Source organism: Falco peregrinus, chromosome 5 (assembly GCF_023634155.1).
Source record: "Falco peregrinus isolate bFalPer1 chromosome 5, bFalPer1.pri, whole genome shotgun sequence".
NCBI lineage: Eukaryota > Metazoa > Chordata > Aves > Falconiformes > Falconidae > Falco > Falco peregrinus.
This window is the reverse complement of record NC_073725.1, coordinates 52702311-52720853: the sequence shown is the minus strand read 5'-3', so window position 1 is coordinate 52720853 and position 18543 is coordinate 52702311. Positions and strand designations below refer to the sequence as shown.

The 18543-nt window shown below is 44.3% G+C and overlaps 1 protein-coding gene across 1 annotated transcript in view; it reads right to left on the bottom strand.

Annotated features, from left to right (window-relative positions):
- Positions 1-595: 595 nt before the first annotated feature.
- ADARB2 (adenosine deaminase RNA specific B2 (inactive)) overlaps positions 596-18543 on the bottom strand; it is a 320228-nt gene continuing 302280 nt past the window's right edge. The window contains exons 8-10 of the mRNA XM_013296422.3: positions 12533-12714; positions 6812-6990; positions 596-3969 (exon numbers count right to left, since the gene is read on the bottom strand). Coding sequence (XP_013151876.2) covers positions 3793-3969; positions 6812-6990; positions 12533-12714 — 538 coding nt within the window. The 3' untranslated portion in view covers positions 596-3792. The remainder of the gene's footprint in view (positions 3970-6811; positions 6991-12532; positions 12715-18543) is intronic.

Below are 18543 nucleotides of genomic sequence, written 5' to 3'. Positions count from 1 at the left end.
ACTGGTGATCTCTATGAGGACTGGCCAATGGAAATCACCTTGAGGCACCATGTGATGCTCATACAATAATACATTTTAAACTTTTGTGTGGATGGTGTCATTTGGGCTCAGTGTGACTGTTCTGCTGTAGCTGAACACTGGCAGTTTAAAGCAAGAACAAACCCAGGCCACTCCACCAATAAGAAGAAATCTGCAGGGATGTACTGACCTTTTGTTTGTCACATTAGTTTCCTTAAGCAGCAAGTCCCGTGCAGTGTGAGTTTGCAAAAACATACTTAACATTTTTTAAGAAAGATCTTGGAGCTGCAGGGATCGAATTAGAGAGGAACCCAGTTCACTCTTCTTCCAGGATAAGGCTGTGTCCCTGTATGGCTTCTTCTACATGAATGGGCACATCCATCTCTCAGTGGAAGTGTGTGATTCCTACAGTGTATCAAATACAAACTGAGTAAGAATGTGTTGCCTGTAGTTCTACAGAAGGTGTGTGTAAATATAATACATACTAACATTTTGGAGCACATTCAAACTGACTGCTAAGCCACAGTGAAAAATGGTCAACAAACAGTGAAAGAACAATTTTACTTGGCATTTTATTCACTTAACAGAAACATTCACTTATCAGGTATCACTGAAGTGCAATTTACAGAACTTAGCAGCAAATTCACATATGTAAATTCAGATTTATTTTCTTTTGTTGTCTTTTTTGTTTCTTTTTTTTTTTTTTACAAATATTACAAATGTACATCCATTAGTACAGTATTGCCATTCACTCATGCGTGTTATGTACAGAATCTTCACTAAAGAATTACTACTGAGCACTTTTTCCTTTCCTTCAGGTAATGCTACGTGTTGGTCGTGTGCTTCTGGGATGTGGTCCCATCACACCCTGTCGCTGCACGTAATGAGAAGAAGTAGACATTTAAGGTCATATTAGACCCTAGTGCAAGCAGGTGCAACTCTGTTGCCTTCAATGGGATCAGCTGATGCCCATTTGTGGTGGGGACTCGGTTTGGTCCCCAATACTAAATTTGTTGTGGCAGCTGAATCCAGGATTGCATTTATGTGTTTCTTGCAACAAAGGATAATTCAACTCCATCACACTTTCTTTTTTGTCCTTAAAAATAACCAGGCATAGTGTTTTGTTTGCACAGTAGCTCTAACACTGGCCTGTGGAGCTATATGCTTTAGTTGAGCTAATGTCATGCCAGGTCTGAGGAAGGATGAATGAGGGCAGGGAGATGTAAGGAGGAGCTGTTGAGGTCTCTTGTGTGCTAGATAAAGACCTCTTTTTTTGGAGAGGAAAAGATCCCCCTGCCCTGTGGATCTCCACATGAAAAACTTTGTCCTCCTATCTGGTTGCCCTGTGGTTTCTCTCCCTCGGTGGGAGCAGCTGGAGCCCCTGGGACCACCACTGCCACTGTCACCTGCAGCTTCTCCTGCACATCCAGTCATGAGCCTGACCCCTTGCCCGCCCACTGTCCCTCTGGGCACGTTTGCTGCCCAGGTCACGCTGAAGGTCTGCACCAGTGACAGCTGCGCTGGAGGATGGGACCATGTGGAGGCACTGGGAAGCCCCAGAAGGTGCCAAATATATTCTGAATATTAATCAGAAGAGATGACAAAGTGGTCAAAGAATTGAGAGTGGTGAACACAAGATGTTTCCATTATTGAAATGTCTCAAGTTTCTGTTTTGTGTGTGTTGGTTTTTTTGTTGGGTTTTTTTTTTTTTTTGGTAACTATTTCTACTCTAAGGATTTATTTTTAAATATTTTTGGTAGTTAATACGGAATGTATTATTTTGCTGAAAAGGTTTCTGGAAGGGGAGAGCTTTGTTTTATCTAATTTAAAAATTCTAGTTTATCACAATTGTTTTTATACAAGACACTATAGATACATCTTGTAGTTTATAATCTAAAAATAAAATCTCATCAAAATACTGTAGCTATTCTATTGTGGGCATCAATAAACAATGTATTTACTGTATATGGCTCTCCAAACATGATAAACCCTATACAAAGAGCATCTATCTTTATTGATAGGAACAGTTTCCCGTGTAAAGGAAATTACATGGAAAAATATGAGCCTTGTGTTGTTTGAAAAGTAACTCAGCTTGACAGTTCTGAGAAAATACCAAGACAATTATCACAAATCAGTAGCAGCATGTTATATACAGATTTAAAGAGAATCACAGGAATAAAAAGAAACCAGTAGTTATATACCCGCAAATCCTGTCATTTAAAAAACCAAAAACTGAAAGAAATGTACAGGGCATTTGAAGGTTGGTTCTGCAGTGGGACTGTCAAAGCTCAGTTCTCCCATGACTGTATCTTCTACATTCTGATGAAGTTTGGGATATCTCAAAGATGAGATTCTATCAGACCCAGCCACATTTATGAAGAAAATATTTAACTGTTGGGTGATACTCGTCTCCTAACTAAAAAAGCCCACCTGCTTTTCAGGCTGCAGACGAACATGAGTAATAGTACTGCTTGGCTTTTACACAGAGCGAGACTCTAGAAGCTCTTCCATTGAAGTAAGACCTTACCCAAGCCTGTAGTTATAATCTGCTGCACTTAACTCAATTGGATTATGTGGGGAGGTAAAACTCTGCAAAACTGACAGAATCTGGTTTATGCAGTTGCAGATGACCAGAGCACTTTGACCCTGCCAGGTTCCTTAGATGTGAAGCAGGTAAGTGTTATTATCCCCATTTGACAGGTGGAGAAATTGAGGCAGGAACGAGCCAAGTATCAAACGTGCTGTCTCGTTTGGGATGTCTTAGTTGTGGCTACCCAACTCAGCAATTTTTCAGAGGTACGGAGCATCCTGAGCTCACACTCACTTAATTTAGAGCTGTGGATCATCAGAAGCTTGGAAAACTGAGGCTCTAGGTCCTGTCTCCAGCCTGCCTGATTTTAGGCAGCTACCTGAAGCTCCAGAGTTAGGAGCATCACCACACCAGTCTCCACCAGCAGCTGCTGCGGAGCTGTGCACCTCTGCAGGCAGCGTAGGGCTGAATCACCCTCTTGGCAAGCATCTCCATCCTGGCTGTGTCTAAAGGGCACGTGTGATGAACTGGGCCTGGATAATTAAAATTTGCAGCACGCCAAACTTGTAGCCAGATTTGAAGATATGGTGGGAAGTGGTTTGTCCAAGATGTCGGAGGGAATAAGTGTGAAAACCAAGGGAATCCTGACACCAGGCTTTGTGCTCAGATCCAGCAGTGGAAAACTGAGTTTAAAAATGCTGCATACCTTTGAGGTCCAAATTCTTTCTCCCAGATTTAGGCAGCTAACAGGATGATTTTTGCATAGAGGTTAGACACCTTTTTTGTGTGGATGGTTATGGATGCTCTGAGACCTGCTGTCATGCCGTGTGCCTGGGGTACTTCCATCTTTGCTCACTATTTTCCATTATTCAGTAATGACTCTTGCACTGAATGTGTGAGGGAAAACACTCAAATTTGGATCAGACAGGTGGCCTGCTAATGCCTCAAATCAGCAATAACCGACAGCAATAAACAATGAAAAGCAGAATCTTGGTGGGGGTGGCATTATAATTTGGGCAGGTACATTCTTGGGAAAGGATCATGAAAAAGCAGTTTTCTAAAGTTGAGTTCAGTGCATCAGACACATTTCTATTTACGTATTTCCAATACAGAGTTAAAAGCAAATATTCCCATGGAGGTTGCTATTAGATCTCAAACGGCTTCGGTTCTCTTGGCTCACGCATCCTGCCTAGCCTTCTCTCCAGCTGATTTGATCCAGTCATGTAGCAAAGGTGTCAAGTGATTTATACAGTTAGTAGGAACTGATCTTGCTCTGGGGGTTTCTTCACCCAGGTGCCCAGACCAGCTTTCTGAAATGCTTTAAACAGCTGCTGCTTGACAGACTGGTATGTCTGAGCCACCAGCTTTGCCTCGCTGTACACCGATGGCATGTCTCCATGGCTTGGTATTCGTGTGCTCAGCTGCAGAACAAAAATCAGGGAAGGGGAAAAAAAAAAATCATAAAAAAATAAACTGATGAGCCAAAAGAAACAGGAGGCTTCAGTAGCTGTATAATCTTCCTGTCTAAATTTCATAAGCAACAAACAAACTATCACTGTGCTTTGTGTGTTTGCTTTGGGTTTAACAACAGAAAAACAGGGAAGCAATAAATGCCTGTGACATGGTTTCAAGCCATTGTGAAGAGGAACAGGGTAAAGAGCTTTGCCTCGGAGTGGGCATAGGCAGTAGCAAATCTTGCTGTATTTTACAAAGGCAAAACTCTACTTCTCAGTTAAGATGATTTTTAGGGACAAAAAAAAAGAAAAAAGTCCTTTCTGAGGATCTTTAAAGAATGTGCTCAGTTTAGCCTGGGAAGCGGAGCAGCTTGGTGCTTCCAGGGTAATGCCAAGAGACACAAGGAGGAGGGTGCCCTCCCACACTCACCCCTTTTCTCTCCTTAGTCTCTTATGGTTGGAAATGCTGCAAAACCTGCCCAGGACAGGGCAGAAATCAGGCATCAGGATCTGTGCTGGTGTGGGAAAACCATGTGCTCTGCCAGGACACTGGAGCCATTTGCCGGGAGCTGCCTTGGGGACAGTGCCACATGCCCACTGCCCCTCATCACCCGGAGCACGTGGGCAGGAGCGAGCACCCTTCGCTCTGCAGAAGGACTAAATAAATGACCTCCTCTGACCTGCCCAGGACTTAACCATGCCGAAACAGCAGTGAGGTTTTGATATTGTATGAAAAAACCCAAAGCCTGGAAAATGCCTTAGAACAAGCAGGCAGGTGAAAGCCCCACACTCTCAAGGCAGGGAAATAGCATCCTGAAGGAAAATGCACCCTCAAAGCGCAGCCTGGTGAGCAAAGAGCACTCTCTTCCTTCTGCCTAAACAGGAGAGATACTGGCAGACAAATTAAAGGAAAAGGTGAATGTGTACCCTGAAAGGAGCTGCCCCAGCCCTCGTGGTGCTGGCACACTGTGGGGCTGCTTGGCCAGGGGTGCATTGCCCCAGCCAGCGCAGGGAGCACCGTGCTGCCAGCCCGGGCATCAATGGGCCACAGGCTGGCCTGGCAGGTGGTGGCTTCTGTCCAGCCACCCTTTGTTCCCCAGACATGGACACCAATGATATTATCATCTAATGCTTAGTTTCATCAAAAGCAAGGTGCCCTGCTCACCGTGAGTTACTCACTCCAGCTCACCCCAGCCCCATCCCTGGTGTGAGCCAGGGGCAGTCCAGCTCTCCTGGCCACAGTTCTGGCCATGGCCTGCCCTGGAGCCCAGCTTGCCCAACTTGATCCTGTGAGGATCCCTGTGTTTTGGGGGCAGCGGGAGTGTTTCTCACCCCCCTTCCCATGCCGCCTGCTGCGCAAGAAATAGGCTGTGACCTGTGCCACCAAACTGTGACTGAGCCCTGGGCAGGAAGCCCAGGTTGGTTCCTTCTGCTCACCCCCAGGCTCAGGGTCCCTCCTAAGACAGGTGATGCCTCTGCCTGGGATGGGATGAGTCCCACCAGCCTCCTTCCCTGGAGTCTCCTGAAGAGCCGAACAATCCCTTTGAGCTTGTCCTCATACCTCCCCACCCTGCCTGGCTGTTTGCCTTCCTGAATGATTTCGAAGGTTGAAGTGGCTCCAGACCTCCCTGCCACAATTTTTTCTCCTCATCATCTTCTCCCACTCTACATAGACTGCAGGACAATTCTTGACAGGCCTCCTTATAGCAAATTAATATTGTAGCCATGAAAGCAGTGGGCTGAAGAGACACTTTCCATTTTTCCTGCTGCTCCTCCTGGAAGTGACGGGCTCAGGCTCACCACCTTGATGTTTGTGTCCTTCTCTTCCCCAGCACTTCCATGAAGGGTCAGGCAAGAGCAGAAACTGTGACTCCGGCATCAGAAATAACAAGAAAAAAATTTTCTTATTCTACATCACACTTCTTCCTATATGTCTAACACCCCTAGGCTCCACCCTGCAGTTTTTGGCCATCTCTCTGTCCTGACACTGTCTCCTGTCTGCAGGAGGTAACTGAAGCGTGAGGACAGATTGACTTCGGTGTCATTTCAAATAAGGGGAGTTCATGGATATCTTCCCTTGAGAAAGCAGGGCTGTCAAGGGGTGGTGGTCATTTTAATTAAGTACAACCTGTAGTTTTAATGCCATTAAATTGTACTGCTGCTGAGTGTAATGAAATCAGAGATCCTTCAGCACCTGGCCATGCAGCTTGAGAGGAGCAGCTGAATTGTACGGATTTATCAGCACATCTGGGACAATGGGGAAAAAGAGGGAAATGGGCAATCCATAGCACATCTCACTCTTGTTAGGTGAGACTGGGAGCAGTTTAGGTTGGGAGTCTAAACCCCTGTGGAACAATGAAGTGAGGTAGATGCCTCCAAGGTGATGAAAGAAACTTCCCTCAGGCTTTCTAAGACTTAGTGAGTTGAAGACTCCCCTTAAAGTCAAAGGGATACTTGGGGTGAGATGGATAAAAAATTACCCAGCTGTGCTTGTATGGATGCTCAATGCTCTCTTGGCTTTTGAGTGCTGGTCTGAGCATGGCTTCATCACCAAGGACAGTCAGAACAGCCATCTTCCCTCCAAACCTGCCTGGGTTTCTGCTCTTGGCTTTCCCTGGACTCTCAGCTCCCATAGCTGACTCCACAGACTCTCAGCTCCTAATCCCCTCCTAGGCCCTAGCAGGAGGGAGGCAGGGCACCTGTGGAGGCTTCAGCTTCATCATGAAATTGCTAAAACAGGCTTGACTCCAGGGTAAGGACTAGCCCACCTAGGGCTGGCAGCAGTGCCCTGTCAGTGCATCAGACCTACCTTGCCGTGAAGCTTTGCCCACCGATCAAAGAACATGTGCTTGCAGAGCCGTGAGGGACTCCCACAGGTCCTCTTCCCCGTCGTGGCATTGATAACCTCCAGGTCAGCATTCCCCACAATCCAGTTCACACTGAAGCTGGGAGATTTTCCAGGCTGCCGAGCATCAGCATGGCTAACCCCTAGCAGGAGAGAAGGACCCCAGTAACATCTCGAGCTCAAAGCCTTCAGAGGCTGCTAACATGTGGTGGGTCACTGTGGTACATGAGACATCTCTGAGCGAACACGCTGGCATTGTGCACTGTATGTGCTGTTGTCACCATCGGTTAAATGTTACTTGGCTGAGTACCTTAGAGGGACAGAATTTAGCAATTCCTATAGATCTTTTTCCACCTTGCAGGCAAACCTTTCATTAGCCTAAGGAAAGCCATTAGACTGTAGTGCATCCTACTGACAGCCATGTGATGGCTGCCGCCGCGTGAAATCGTTCAGAAAGGCTTTAACGGGATAACTGGTTTTTAAAAGGAACTAAGCAGCAAAGTACTTTTGCCATGAGTTCCTCTGGTGAGATATCCATGGTCCAGCATATTTATCTACTATTAACTGCTGAGGCCTTCACTGTGATGGGAAGTCTGGATCACAGAGGGTATAAACGGTGGGTGAGAAAATATACAACAGGCATTTCATCATCACAGAGAGATTATTAGATCCAAGTTAATAATGACCTTGTAGACATCACAAACCTACACAGAAAACCCTTGCTGCCCACCTTGTGTCTACATGCAAGATTCCTACTCTGTACGGGTGCAACAATCTCTTCAAGAGCTAGTTCATGTCCTAACAGCAATATTTTGGACATTTTTAAGTGGAATGCACCTTCTTTAATTTTAGACACCTACAATGATGATGCTTTTGGTCACCTGGGGTAACTGTATGACCTTTGTGTCATTCACACGGCCAGTTTTGGACATCACACACTGGAGTCCACTGCCCACGTGGGTGAGATCTCCCTTGGCTCTAAATGCAGATCAGGGCTGCAAGGCCAGGTGTGGGTGTGTACTTGAGAGGCAGTTATTTTTAATCAGGTAAATTCCCGTCTCTTCTTAACCATTTAGTGTAGTTCAACCTTTCCATGAGTCTTGCCACTTTCTCATTTCTTGTACCTGAAACCAGGGAAAGATGAGTCTTTCCAAGGAAACAAGAGGAATAAAGGGAGCGCTTGGTTTATTTTCCAGCTCAGGATAAATGCAACCAAGTGAGCTCTGCCTTGCCCAGCTCAGTGCTTTTGGGAGCAAAGAATCAACAGTGGGAGCTTCCAAGGCTGGAAAAGACAGAGTGACCTGAAGCAGTTTGAATATTTTGGAAAAGATGGGCATTGGATGACGTGTCTGGATCCAGCTGTTGAGTCCATCTCTACTAATTTGCTGTGTGGGCCACTAGCCTGCAAACCTGGACAACAAAAGCCACCGTGGTGAGCAGGCAGGTGGGGACCATGCTGGTGGGCAGGAGCTGCCTGGCACAGCTGCCACAGCAAGGCCAGCGCCAGGGCTGTGTCTCTGTTTCCAAATGGCAGCTCCCACTGGAGTCCCTGCCTGCAGCAGCTCCAGTAACAGCTCATGGTTTGCACAGCTTGGCGGGACCTGCCTTCATCACTCCTGGGTGGAAGGCAACAGAGAAAGGTCCTTTGCATTTTCTGCTGAAGGGTTTCAAAGAACTTTTGCAGGGAGGGAGAAGTACTGGTAAGGGCTGTTCAGAGAGGAGGAGATTAAAGAAGAGAGATCAAAGCCCCTCCTTTCCAAACTGCCCCTTCTCACTCAGGAATCTCATTTTCAGAACAGTTGCGTGCCGTGAACACGTGTGGATCTCAGGCAGAATGGGAGGAGATGGGAGCTGGTGGGAATGCAGCATCCATCACTGTGTTAAACATGTTGATCTTGGTAAGCCCTTGAGAGAGACCATGGGAGAAGTGGAGAGCTGTGCAGAGCTGGTTGTGGCAGGGATGCTGCCAGCTCCTGCCTCCTGCCTGGGACCTCTCAGCACCATGGGAAACAATGTCAGTGAGGGACATGCTCTCCTCCTGTCCCTTCTGCCCTGGGAGGAGGCTCAAGAGCCAGGTGGGACTGAGCATGCACGGAGAGAGAAAGGTGGCCTTTGAAGGGAAAAAAAAATATATGGCACAACCATTGTGTATTGGTGGCAAAGCTGGAACTGCAGAAATCCTGTCAGTCACTGGGACTGAACTCGCTACCATGTGTAGAAGAGAATTACAGCTAAGTCATAACCTCACCTTGGATTTGTAAACACATTCATGTCATATTAATACTTCTTTCAATTTTTCTCCCCCCTGAGATAACAGATCAGTCTGCATCTGAAACTCCATTTCACCTAGGCAACAGGATATAAACTGAGAGCCTGAAAATCAGATAGCTGTCTGGTGCTATTCAAACGCTTCTATACAGAACAAGATGCAAACAGATCAAAATCAGCTATTTGACACTATGCACTACTCTCTGTCAAGATAGCACCCAAAAGCTTAGAGGACTTAAGTGCCAAAAACCATGATAGCGAACACCCTGCCGTGCAAAGTTGCCACGGGCCAGTAAATGAATAAAAATGTTGTGAAAACACTGACCAGAGGAAAAGATGGAAAGGTTGCATGGAGGGGGCACCCATCAGATGGGGGCTTTACACCCCTTCCCAGCCTGGGGACTCTCTCAGCTCTCGTGGACTACTGTGAGAGCCAAGAGCTTGTCCCAGTACCTGGAATACCCTCTGTGCTGGTTTGGCTTGCATGCTTTCTATTCCCAGCTATCATATATAAGTACATGTATTTAGGTAAGTAGAAGATATTTTCACATAATTTTCTAAATGCAAGAAAAGAGGCTTTAAAGAAAAAAACATAAGACTCATGACAGACACAAATATAGAGCCTAAATATATTCTCCAATTGTTGTTTTTGATCCTTTTCTAACACTTTTTTCATGTTTTTCTTTTGACAGATAATTGTTCTGATTTGATTTGAAAGGTAACACCCAAATAATCTACATAATTTTATCTCCTTTATATAGAACATCCTCCTTAAAACCAACATAATAAAGAGTATAATAGGAGACTGTAGAAACTGCAAGGAAAAGAAAAGTTTTTGTACAAATAATATGATCTTAAATAATGTGGGCTATCAACTGAAGACTCTCCTCATTCTCTCTCCCCCAGCAAAACCTCATGCCTCTTCAGAATACCCTTCAGAATAGCCTTGATCTTGAGAGAATGGGAAATAAATATGACACAGGGCTTTTCTTTATTTAAAAAAATACACCCAAAAGTAATCCCAGTGAATGAGTGGATTTCCACCTGGCAAGGACTGGTGTGAGTGGAAAACCTCACCGATTATTTTTCTGTGGGGCAACGATGTTATCTCAGGATATCTCATCACACAACATGACTTTCCTCTCCTTTGAAATGTTTGTACGGCTCCAAGTGACAAAGTAACTGGCATCCTTATAATTGAAAGAGTCCTGTGGTTTGAAACCCCTGGCTGGCCTGATCTCTGAGATGAGTGTGGGAGGTGGACTTGCCTGGCTGACATTGCTGAGATTTGGTGGCTAATGCATTTGGTATGGCTTTTGTGAGGTGCCCATCTCCTCAGTCACTGGATATGCTGTCAGCACAGTTTTTCAGGTAAGAGAAATGAACATAAGCCTTAGTAATGTAATTTTTAAGCAGTATTGGCTCCCTGGGATTTGTGGGGGAGGGAAGATTACAAATAATGGCTTTAGAGACAAAAACAATGTAGACAGAGAGAGACAGATTCCTCCCACTGCTTCTCCTGGACGAAAGAAAATCCACAAACACAACCGAAAGCAAAACAAAAGCTTTTCCAAACAGAAGCCTGTGGGAAGAAGGAAGCCAGCCATGAAACATGCAGATATTTAAACTGACACAAGGGCCTTCTGATGCATTTCTAACTCCCTTGAAATCTCTCACAATGACTTTTGGACATAAATATGTGCTTGTGCCGAGCATGAGCCATTACTTTTACTCTGCAAGGCCAATCCAGCAAAGCAATAGCTGTTCTGCAGTGAAATCTCTGACTAAATCCCTTATGGTATTTTCAGTCCTTCAACTGGTCAAGTGGTTCCCCTGTACATCCTGCAGACAGTGGAAGTGGGTGTCATTTTGATCTTGATATATGGGTGGACTTACAATGAGGTAGGGCTGGCACAGGATGAGAGCAGCTGCCCCAGCAGGACATCCAGAGGCTTCTGGCAGACAGGGGTGTGTTGCCAAAATAACAGCCAGGTCTGGGAAATAGGGAGAGTTTTCCTGACCAGCTGTGAGTCCTTTCCTCCCTCCCATGATGTGGCGTAGGAGGGAAGAGGGAGCTGAGCCATGCCCACACTGGACCAGGGCAGGAGGGACAGGAGGGGACGTAGGTAGAGGAGGGGCGTGGAGCACAGTTTCCTGCATACTTGCATTGCGCAGTCTTTGGCTAGCTGCACTGAAGAGTTAAAAAATGGAGACAAGCTGTTCCAATAAGGAACAGCTTTTGACCTACTCACATCATAACATGTACATGCACATTACACTTGCCAGATGTACTAAACCACACAGAACCTGAGAATTTCCCCAGTGGCTAAACTATCACTTCTGCTTCAGCCAAACTAACTTTGTCACAAGGAAATATTAAAAAAAACCCAACAACAAACAAACAAAAACCAATCCCCAAACCCATGAAATAAATAAGTGATAAAAAACCCAGTCTTCTGACTGAGGAACCTAGAGGACTTTGAAAGGCAATGGTGTACTCCACTAAAGCATCCTGACCTCCCAGCTCTGTAACCCTGACATCCAATCAATGGCTTGGTGAATCCTCCTGAAGAACAATTATCAGAGTCTAAGAGTAAAACAAACGTCTAATCCTGTGCAGAACTGGAGGCCCTTAGCACTTACACGTCTCATAAGGATCTGAAGGCATTCAAGACTTTGTGGGATTTTGCTGGGATGAGGCCAGACAGCTGCTGCCTGCTGGGGGTTAAGGAAGTAAGAGTCAGGGGAAAGGAGAAGAAAGGACCTGAGACTTGGGGCAGGGACACGAGGTTGGCAGGAGAAGCCGTGGCAGTGAAAGTAGCCCAAAAGACAGCTGGAAACTGTGGAGATGCTCACACGGCAGGCAGCAGCCTCATCAGATGGCAGCCGTGCCTTCCTGGGCTGAGCAGGGTCTCCTGCACGAATGAACAGCCCTTTTCTCATGGCCGTTTGCTACAAACACGATGGTGAAGGAGCAGGGGCTCCTAGTAAGGGACACTGGGTGGGGGGCTGCATGCACGGCGCCAGAGATGCGAAGGCTGGCATGGTATGTTCGCTGGGTGAGGGAGAGCAGGTTGGGAGAGGGTTAAACTGAAAATTTACTAAAAACTTCCTCTCCAGTTTTTAGGAATCTTTTACTTAGTCAAACACTTTTTTCCACTTTGAGCATTCTTCGTACAGTGTTTGCTTTCCTAGTGAGCTTATATCCACTACTGATCCTTTTTGTGGTCACTGCATATGAAAATGGAACTGGATTTAAATGCATCAGTTTCTTCCTTCTACAAATTCATACTCTGCTGGAAAAAAAGAAGGCAGGACCTAACGGTTTACTTACAAACAAGTAAGCTTTCCTGTTGGTGACCAGCACAAATAGTGATGAGAGGGGATCATTTGTCTTGCAGGTAGGTGTTTGCTTACCACTGAGAAGCAGCTGATTGCGCCGGTATGACGCTGGCAGCTGACCAATGTCTTCTATTCTATGGCTCATTACCCGGGAAAGGTGACCAGTGTGGTAGAGGCTTCCCACAATGATGCTGTGCAAGTACATGGGTTCAATGAAGGAGCTGAGGAGAGCACCTTGGAGCCCAAGGATGTTCCATCTGGAAAAGAAATAAAGGAGCAATAAAACACATGGGTGGAGGAACGGCCACAAGAGAGCTGCCCTGGGAAAATCCTCAAAGGCCAGCACGTGGCTTGGAGGGATGAAACCATTCCTGTCACTGTCCTATGATGCATGAAGCACTGCACTGTTGGGTTATTGTACCCCCACGGGCTGATTCTCCCTCTGTGATGGTTTTAGATTGCTGTGATGCCACTGACTTGAGGGATGTATTTCTGTCTTGTGTTACTGCAAACAGAAGCCTCTTGTTGAGAGCTGTTCTTTATAAAAGCATTTTGTTTCATGAATGTTCACTTAGCATGTCTTTAGCTGAATCTTTTTTTTTCCTGTAATTTTACACTTGCAATGGTAGACGTAAAATGAGAGCTTTTTTTATTCTATCTTTATTTACCATTTCTCATACATTAGTACCATTCCCTAGTCAAACAGCCAAGACAACACATGACTTAGGTGGCCAAAATTCCCACAAAACCCTTGTGAATAATTCTTGAAAGCTTCACGGGCTGACTCTTCCTTGCACAAATGATCATGCAGATACAAGGACATCCATAAGAATCAAATCCTGTTCCCGAAGAGAAAAATAAGAGTTACACTCCTAGGCAATTTACTTGTAACCAATAGTTAGACCTGCTCTAAGGTTTTCAGGCTGATGGGTATGTCTCACCCTGTTGCTGTCTTAAAGGTGCAACAACAGTGTGATGGCAGAAACCTTGGGGTCTTCAGCCTGTTAATGACTGGGAGCTCCATACCACTGGTGTTGGATTACTTGCCAGAACTGCTCTGCATTATAATAGCCGATGAATTTTTACACCAAGCTAGACACAAATATGACAGGATGCTTGCTCTAAATTCTTCAGGGGACAGGTTATTGGTTAAAAAGTGGAAAAATTAAAAGAGGGGATAGAAGTCATGATGCAGTTATCTTTGCAAACCGATTTAGCTCAGCCCATCTAACAAGAAGTTCCCCACCACACAAACACTAACGTGCTTTCTTACACTTGGATAATATTTTTTATGTAAGTCAAACACTGTCAATCTGAATTCAGAAGTTCAAACTGAAAATGCTTCAGAAAATGTAGTTTTGGAGAGTATATTTTGGTTCATTAAAAACCAAAACACCAGCAACATTTGGAATTCCAGAGCTCACTGAAGGAAAGGGTAAGAGGTGTCTGCTATTTAAGACAACTTCCAGTGGCTGCCATGCTAAATAATGTGTTTAAAGCACAATCTCCATCAGCAGCAAACATTATGTAGCTAATTTCTTACATCATTGTTCTTTTCATTAATTAACATTTCTCAACCGTTAGTGCAATTATTGCAGTGCCTCCGTGCTGTATGTCTCTTTTCATGATTAATAAGGAGTCATTATATTTCCCTTTCCTGAAGCAGTCAATTAACACGGAATACTTTCCATTAATTACTGAATGTTTAAAACCAGCATGCTGTACCTGGAGAGCAATCTGCTCTAGGAACCTGTGACACCAATTGCTTTAAAAAGTTCTCTTTAAATTTTATTCCAAAAACACAAGCAATTTAGCTGGCTATATTAATTTGCCTCCGAAGCAGGGCTGTGAATGAGAAACATCTTTTAATCTCATGCAAGAAAAGGCAGCCATCTGGCTGCTGAGGATTTCAGAGTCAGACTCTCCCCGTCTCTCTCTGTAAATGCAGGTCATTAAAGTAATGTGTTCATCTACATAAAACTCAAATGGAATATAAAAGGTAATATTTATATACAAACAATTTAGTCCCACAATTTAAACAGTCATTGGTTTTATGAAACATTTACTTTAGTCGATCAGATTTGCATAACTTCATTTGGGGGAAAAAAAAGTGTGGTCATTCCTGCAAATAACATCACTTTTAAAGGAAAGAACTAGCTGCCTCTTTGGGTAAATATCTTATCATGATGCAAAATTAATAATGCAGGCTTAAGAAACAGAGTTGAGTTCAGCTAATGATACTATGCCTCTGACCAGCTTCTAAGGCGAGTAAAAAAATTAGACAGCGATGTCTTCGTCCAGATGGAAACCTGTAAGATATCAATGTTGTTTTCAACATTTGACATTTCCTTAAAAAAACCCCTTGTATATTTGATTGAAGGAGAGAAAAAAGCAGCTAAACAGAAAAACAACATATGTTCAACAATATTTGAATTTTAGCGATATGCACATCATAAGGAATTATCTGAGCTTTATTTACCAAAATAGGGGATTGTGTTCAGATCATAAATTACAAGGTAATAATGACTATTTAATTTAAATTCTTTGCAAAGAACCTGCATTTTCTTTAGAGATATTTCTCTGCCTAATTCTGAACATGTTCATTCTAGTGTAAAAAGGGATTCATATATCAATGAAATTAGATTATTGGAAACCATTGTATAAGCATGACCAGGCCATCCCCTATGTATTGTAAGCATTTCATAAACATTAATGAATTCTCACAATACTGCTGTGAGGTAAAGCCCCATTTTTATACACCCTGGGGAATCAAGGCAGAAAGGCAGTATGTTTTGCTGAAGTCTGAGCTAAAGTCCATGGCTTCTGGATGCAATAGTTGTTCCTTGAGACAGCTCTGTTTTCCCTTCCCAAGAGAAGGCCCAGGAAGGTGTAGGTGGCAATGAAACTTCCATATCAGCCATGGAGGGTTCTGACTTCCAGGTATAAGTAGACACAAGGCAGGTTGGGTGGAGGGGTCAGACCAAAAAAACACAAAGGAGAAGAAACATAACAAATAATACAGAGCAGAAAACCAAGCTATGCCTGATGGGTAGAGCAATGCCAAGGCTGGTGTCCCCCATGGTGGTGGTGGGGAAATGGGATGAGAGTGATGGCACCTCCACGTGTACACTGGCCGCTTCACAGTTTGACACAGCACTGTTCTAGTAGCATCTACTCAGAGAAGAGGGATGAGAAAGCAGAGAAGGAACTTTGCTTTCAAGTCTAGCCCAGGTTTGACCAGTTGTTTCTTTCTGGAAAGCAGCTTTGAGTGTGTGCATGAGTCCCACTAAGTCAGCACAGGTCCTAGGAAAAGAGGGGTCCTGTGCTGAACCAGCCAAAACAAGACCCTTTCATTGCCCCTGTTGTCCTTCAGAGCACAGTCAAAGCACATTAATGATGGGGGAAATTCTTGGTTACTCATTCTGCTTCTTTTCTGTGGATAAAAAGACCTATCTTGGAGGGCAGCCAGTTCAGTACTTTGCATAAACAATAGATTTAAGTGAGAAATACTGGGGGCAAGGTCTTTTATCCTGTGTCTTGTTCATCCCTTGACCAACACACATTGTTAATGTACTGACTCGGCTCTTTGATATCTGAAGATCTAGGGGATTCGTTTCAGGTAGATGATAGGGAAAGATCTGTCTGAGCAACAGTGAAACTGTCAATAAGGGTGTCCATTTCTGAAGGAGCTATTTCTCTGTAGCCTAATTTAGGTCCATGAATGTAGCTGTGTTCCCATCTGTAACAAAGTGCTCTCTTCAAATGTGGCTTTTCAAAATAAAATTACTATTCAGAGCAATGCAGTGTTACATTTTGGGTCCTCAATATATCAAAGTGACTTTTCTCGCTATGAGGAAATATGCTGGATCATTCTGAATTTTCCTAATTGTGCAAGATTTTAAGGGCTGTTTTCAAGGGCACGTATCTCTCTAATAACTTATGTGCTGTGCGCTTCATAATAACTCTTCCAATAAAATGAAAATCAATCCACTGCTCCCTTAGTCACAGATCTTATTTAAAAAAACCAAAACTGTCAGCAACCAGAATCAATAAAACCAAATGTCTCCCCTTTTCACTTAAATACAGGAGCTTCTGGTGCTTTAAATGGAAGGAAAGTATACCCTTCCTTTTGTTCAAACAGCAGATATTACTGCACTGTTTACAAAGACAAAATCCTGTGTCCAGTTTTCAATATAGATAATCCTTGAATAAATGTATTATTGCCTGTTTGTCAGCCACAGAAACAGCAGCTATGAGCTGGCAGGCATCCCAGAGCAGGCAGCCTTTCTTTAACCAGACGCTGTGCTCCCCCAGCCCTGCCGGCGTGGGCTGGGGGCGACCCCCGCAGAGCACTGGTGCATCCCCACGCTCCTGGCAGCCAGGGACCACCGGGGATGTGTGCCGGGAAGCATGTCCCCAAGTGGGAACCACATCACAGCCCCCACACCTGCGTGCTGTAGTACCAACGCACCGCGTGAGGTGGCTGTGCCCCCCCCGCCAGGGCCAGCCTAAGTATGGATGGTAAAAATGTTGAGGAAGGGGCTCGGGGGCAAAGCCGCGGGGGTGCAAAGGGCTGCAGCCTCTCTCGGGTCAGCATGTGGCTCCTTGCCCGTCGCTGAGATGTGGTGTGACACCTGGAACCCCTTGGCTGAGTATTTCCAGCATGGCTTTGCTCACAGCGTTACTCAAAGCAGAATGCTGATGTGCTGCTGCCCTTGGAGCTCCTCAAAGCTGAGATGTGGAGAAATTCATGCAACGCTTCAAAACATCTCAGGGAGCTGTGTCCACCTGCCATTGAAGCTCAGTGAGGCCGAAGTGTCTCCTCGGGACCTCGCCCATTAGAAAGTACTGCTGATGAATTTCAAAGCTTACTTTGTTAAGGCTTTTTACAAAAGACTCTTTTTTTTGGGTCATTATTAAAAGCTTTAAGTCTTACCCACTTGGGGTGTTGTTAACCTCCTGTACCACGGTTTCTATTACCAGTATTTCCAGCTATGCTTCAGACGATATAAATTGTTATACAGGGTGGCCTGTGCTCAGCAGAACACCTGTGGTGTTCCTATTTATATGACCATTTAGCTATTATTGGTTTGGAAACTGGAACTAGTGCATTAGTTTTTGATCTGTATTTTAACAGTAGGTGGTTTATATATGTTTTCTGGAACATAACTTGTGGTGAAAGATTAAAATTGAAACCTCAGTCACGCAGAAAGGGGTTAAGAGAGAGAATTACAAATCATGTGCACAAATCATCTCTAATTGAAGATCTAGCTGTGTTAATTGATTTTCATTTACATTAATATGCAGCATTTGAAGTAGCGTTTCTTAAGAGTTACCTTGTTAGGCTCAGTCTTCTGTTATGGCTCTGGTCAACAGGCTAAAACTAAAATAGAGCTAAGAATGACAAATTCTACCACTGACTTTTAGTCTTGCATTTTTATATACTGCATTTAAATACAGCTTAATGTGCTCAACTCATCTCGTGAAATGCTACTTCAGACTCCCACTGCTAAATCCTGAAACAGTGACTTAACAACATTACCCTGCAATACTCTGAATGGGTTGTCAATAAAGATTCCTTCCTATTCTCTAGCTCGTGGGCCCAAATAATCCACAAACCTTAGCCATGGGACATGAATAGACTGGCAATGCTGTAATGCGAAGTTTGGAGGTCCTTTGTTACTGTTTGTGTCATTTTACAGGTGAGGTTTAGTTTAGATGTTCAAGGTCTTATTTAACCTGTGGGCTTAACGTCACTGTTTTTGTGAAGCATGAGGAAGTGCATGACCGTTAACCTGGTGGCAAGAAAATACACAGTCTTTTAAAGGTGACCTTTTGAGAAGTGGTAGTAAGAAAACAATTTTAAGGCCAGAGCTTACACAATAAACACTGAATTCTGGCTTTTATTTGCTGTATAAAGACAGTGTTTGTGAGAATTGTTCCATCCAAGTCCTGCATCCTGCGAAGTAAGTTCCTCAAGCCTGTACCCTGCAAGGGGACTTCTGAAAGAGGACAAGTGCCCAAGCTCATGCATTTACAAGTAAGTCTTTACACTATCAGTGTGTGTAGATGTAAGTTTGATGCAC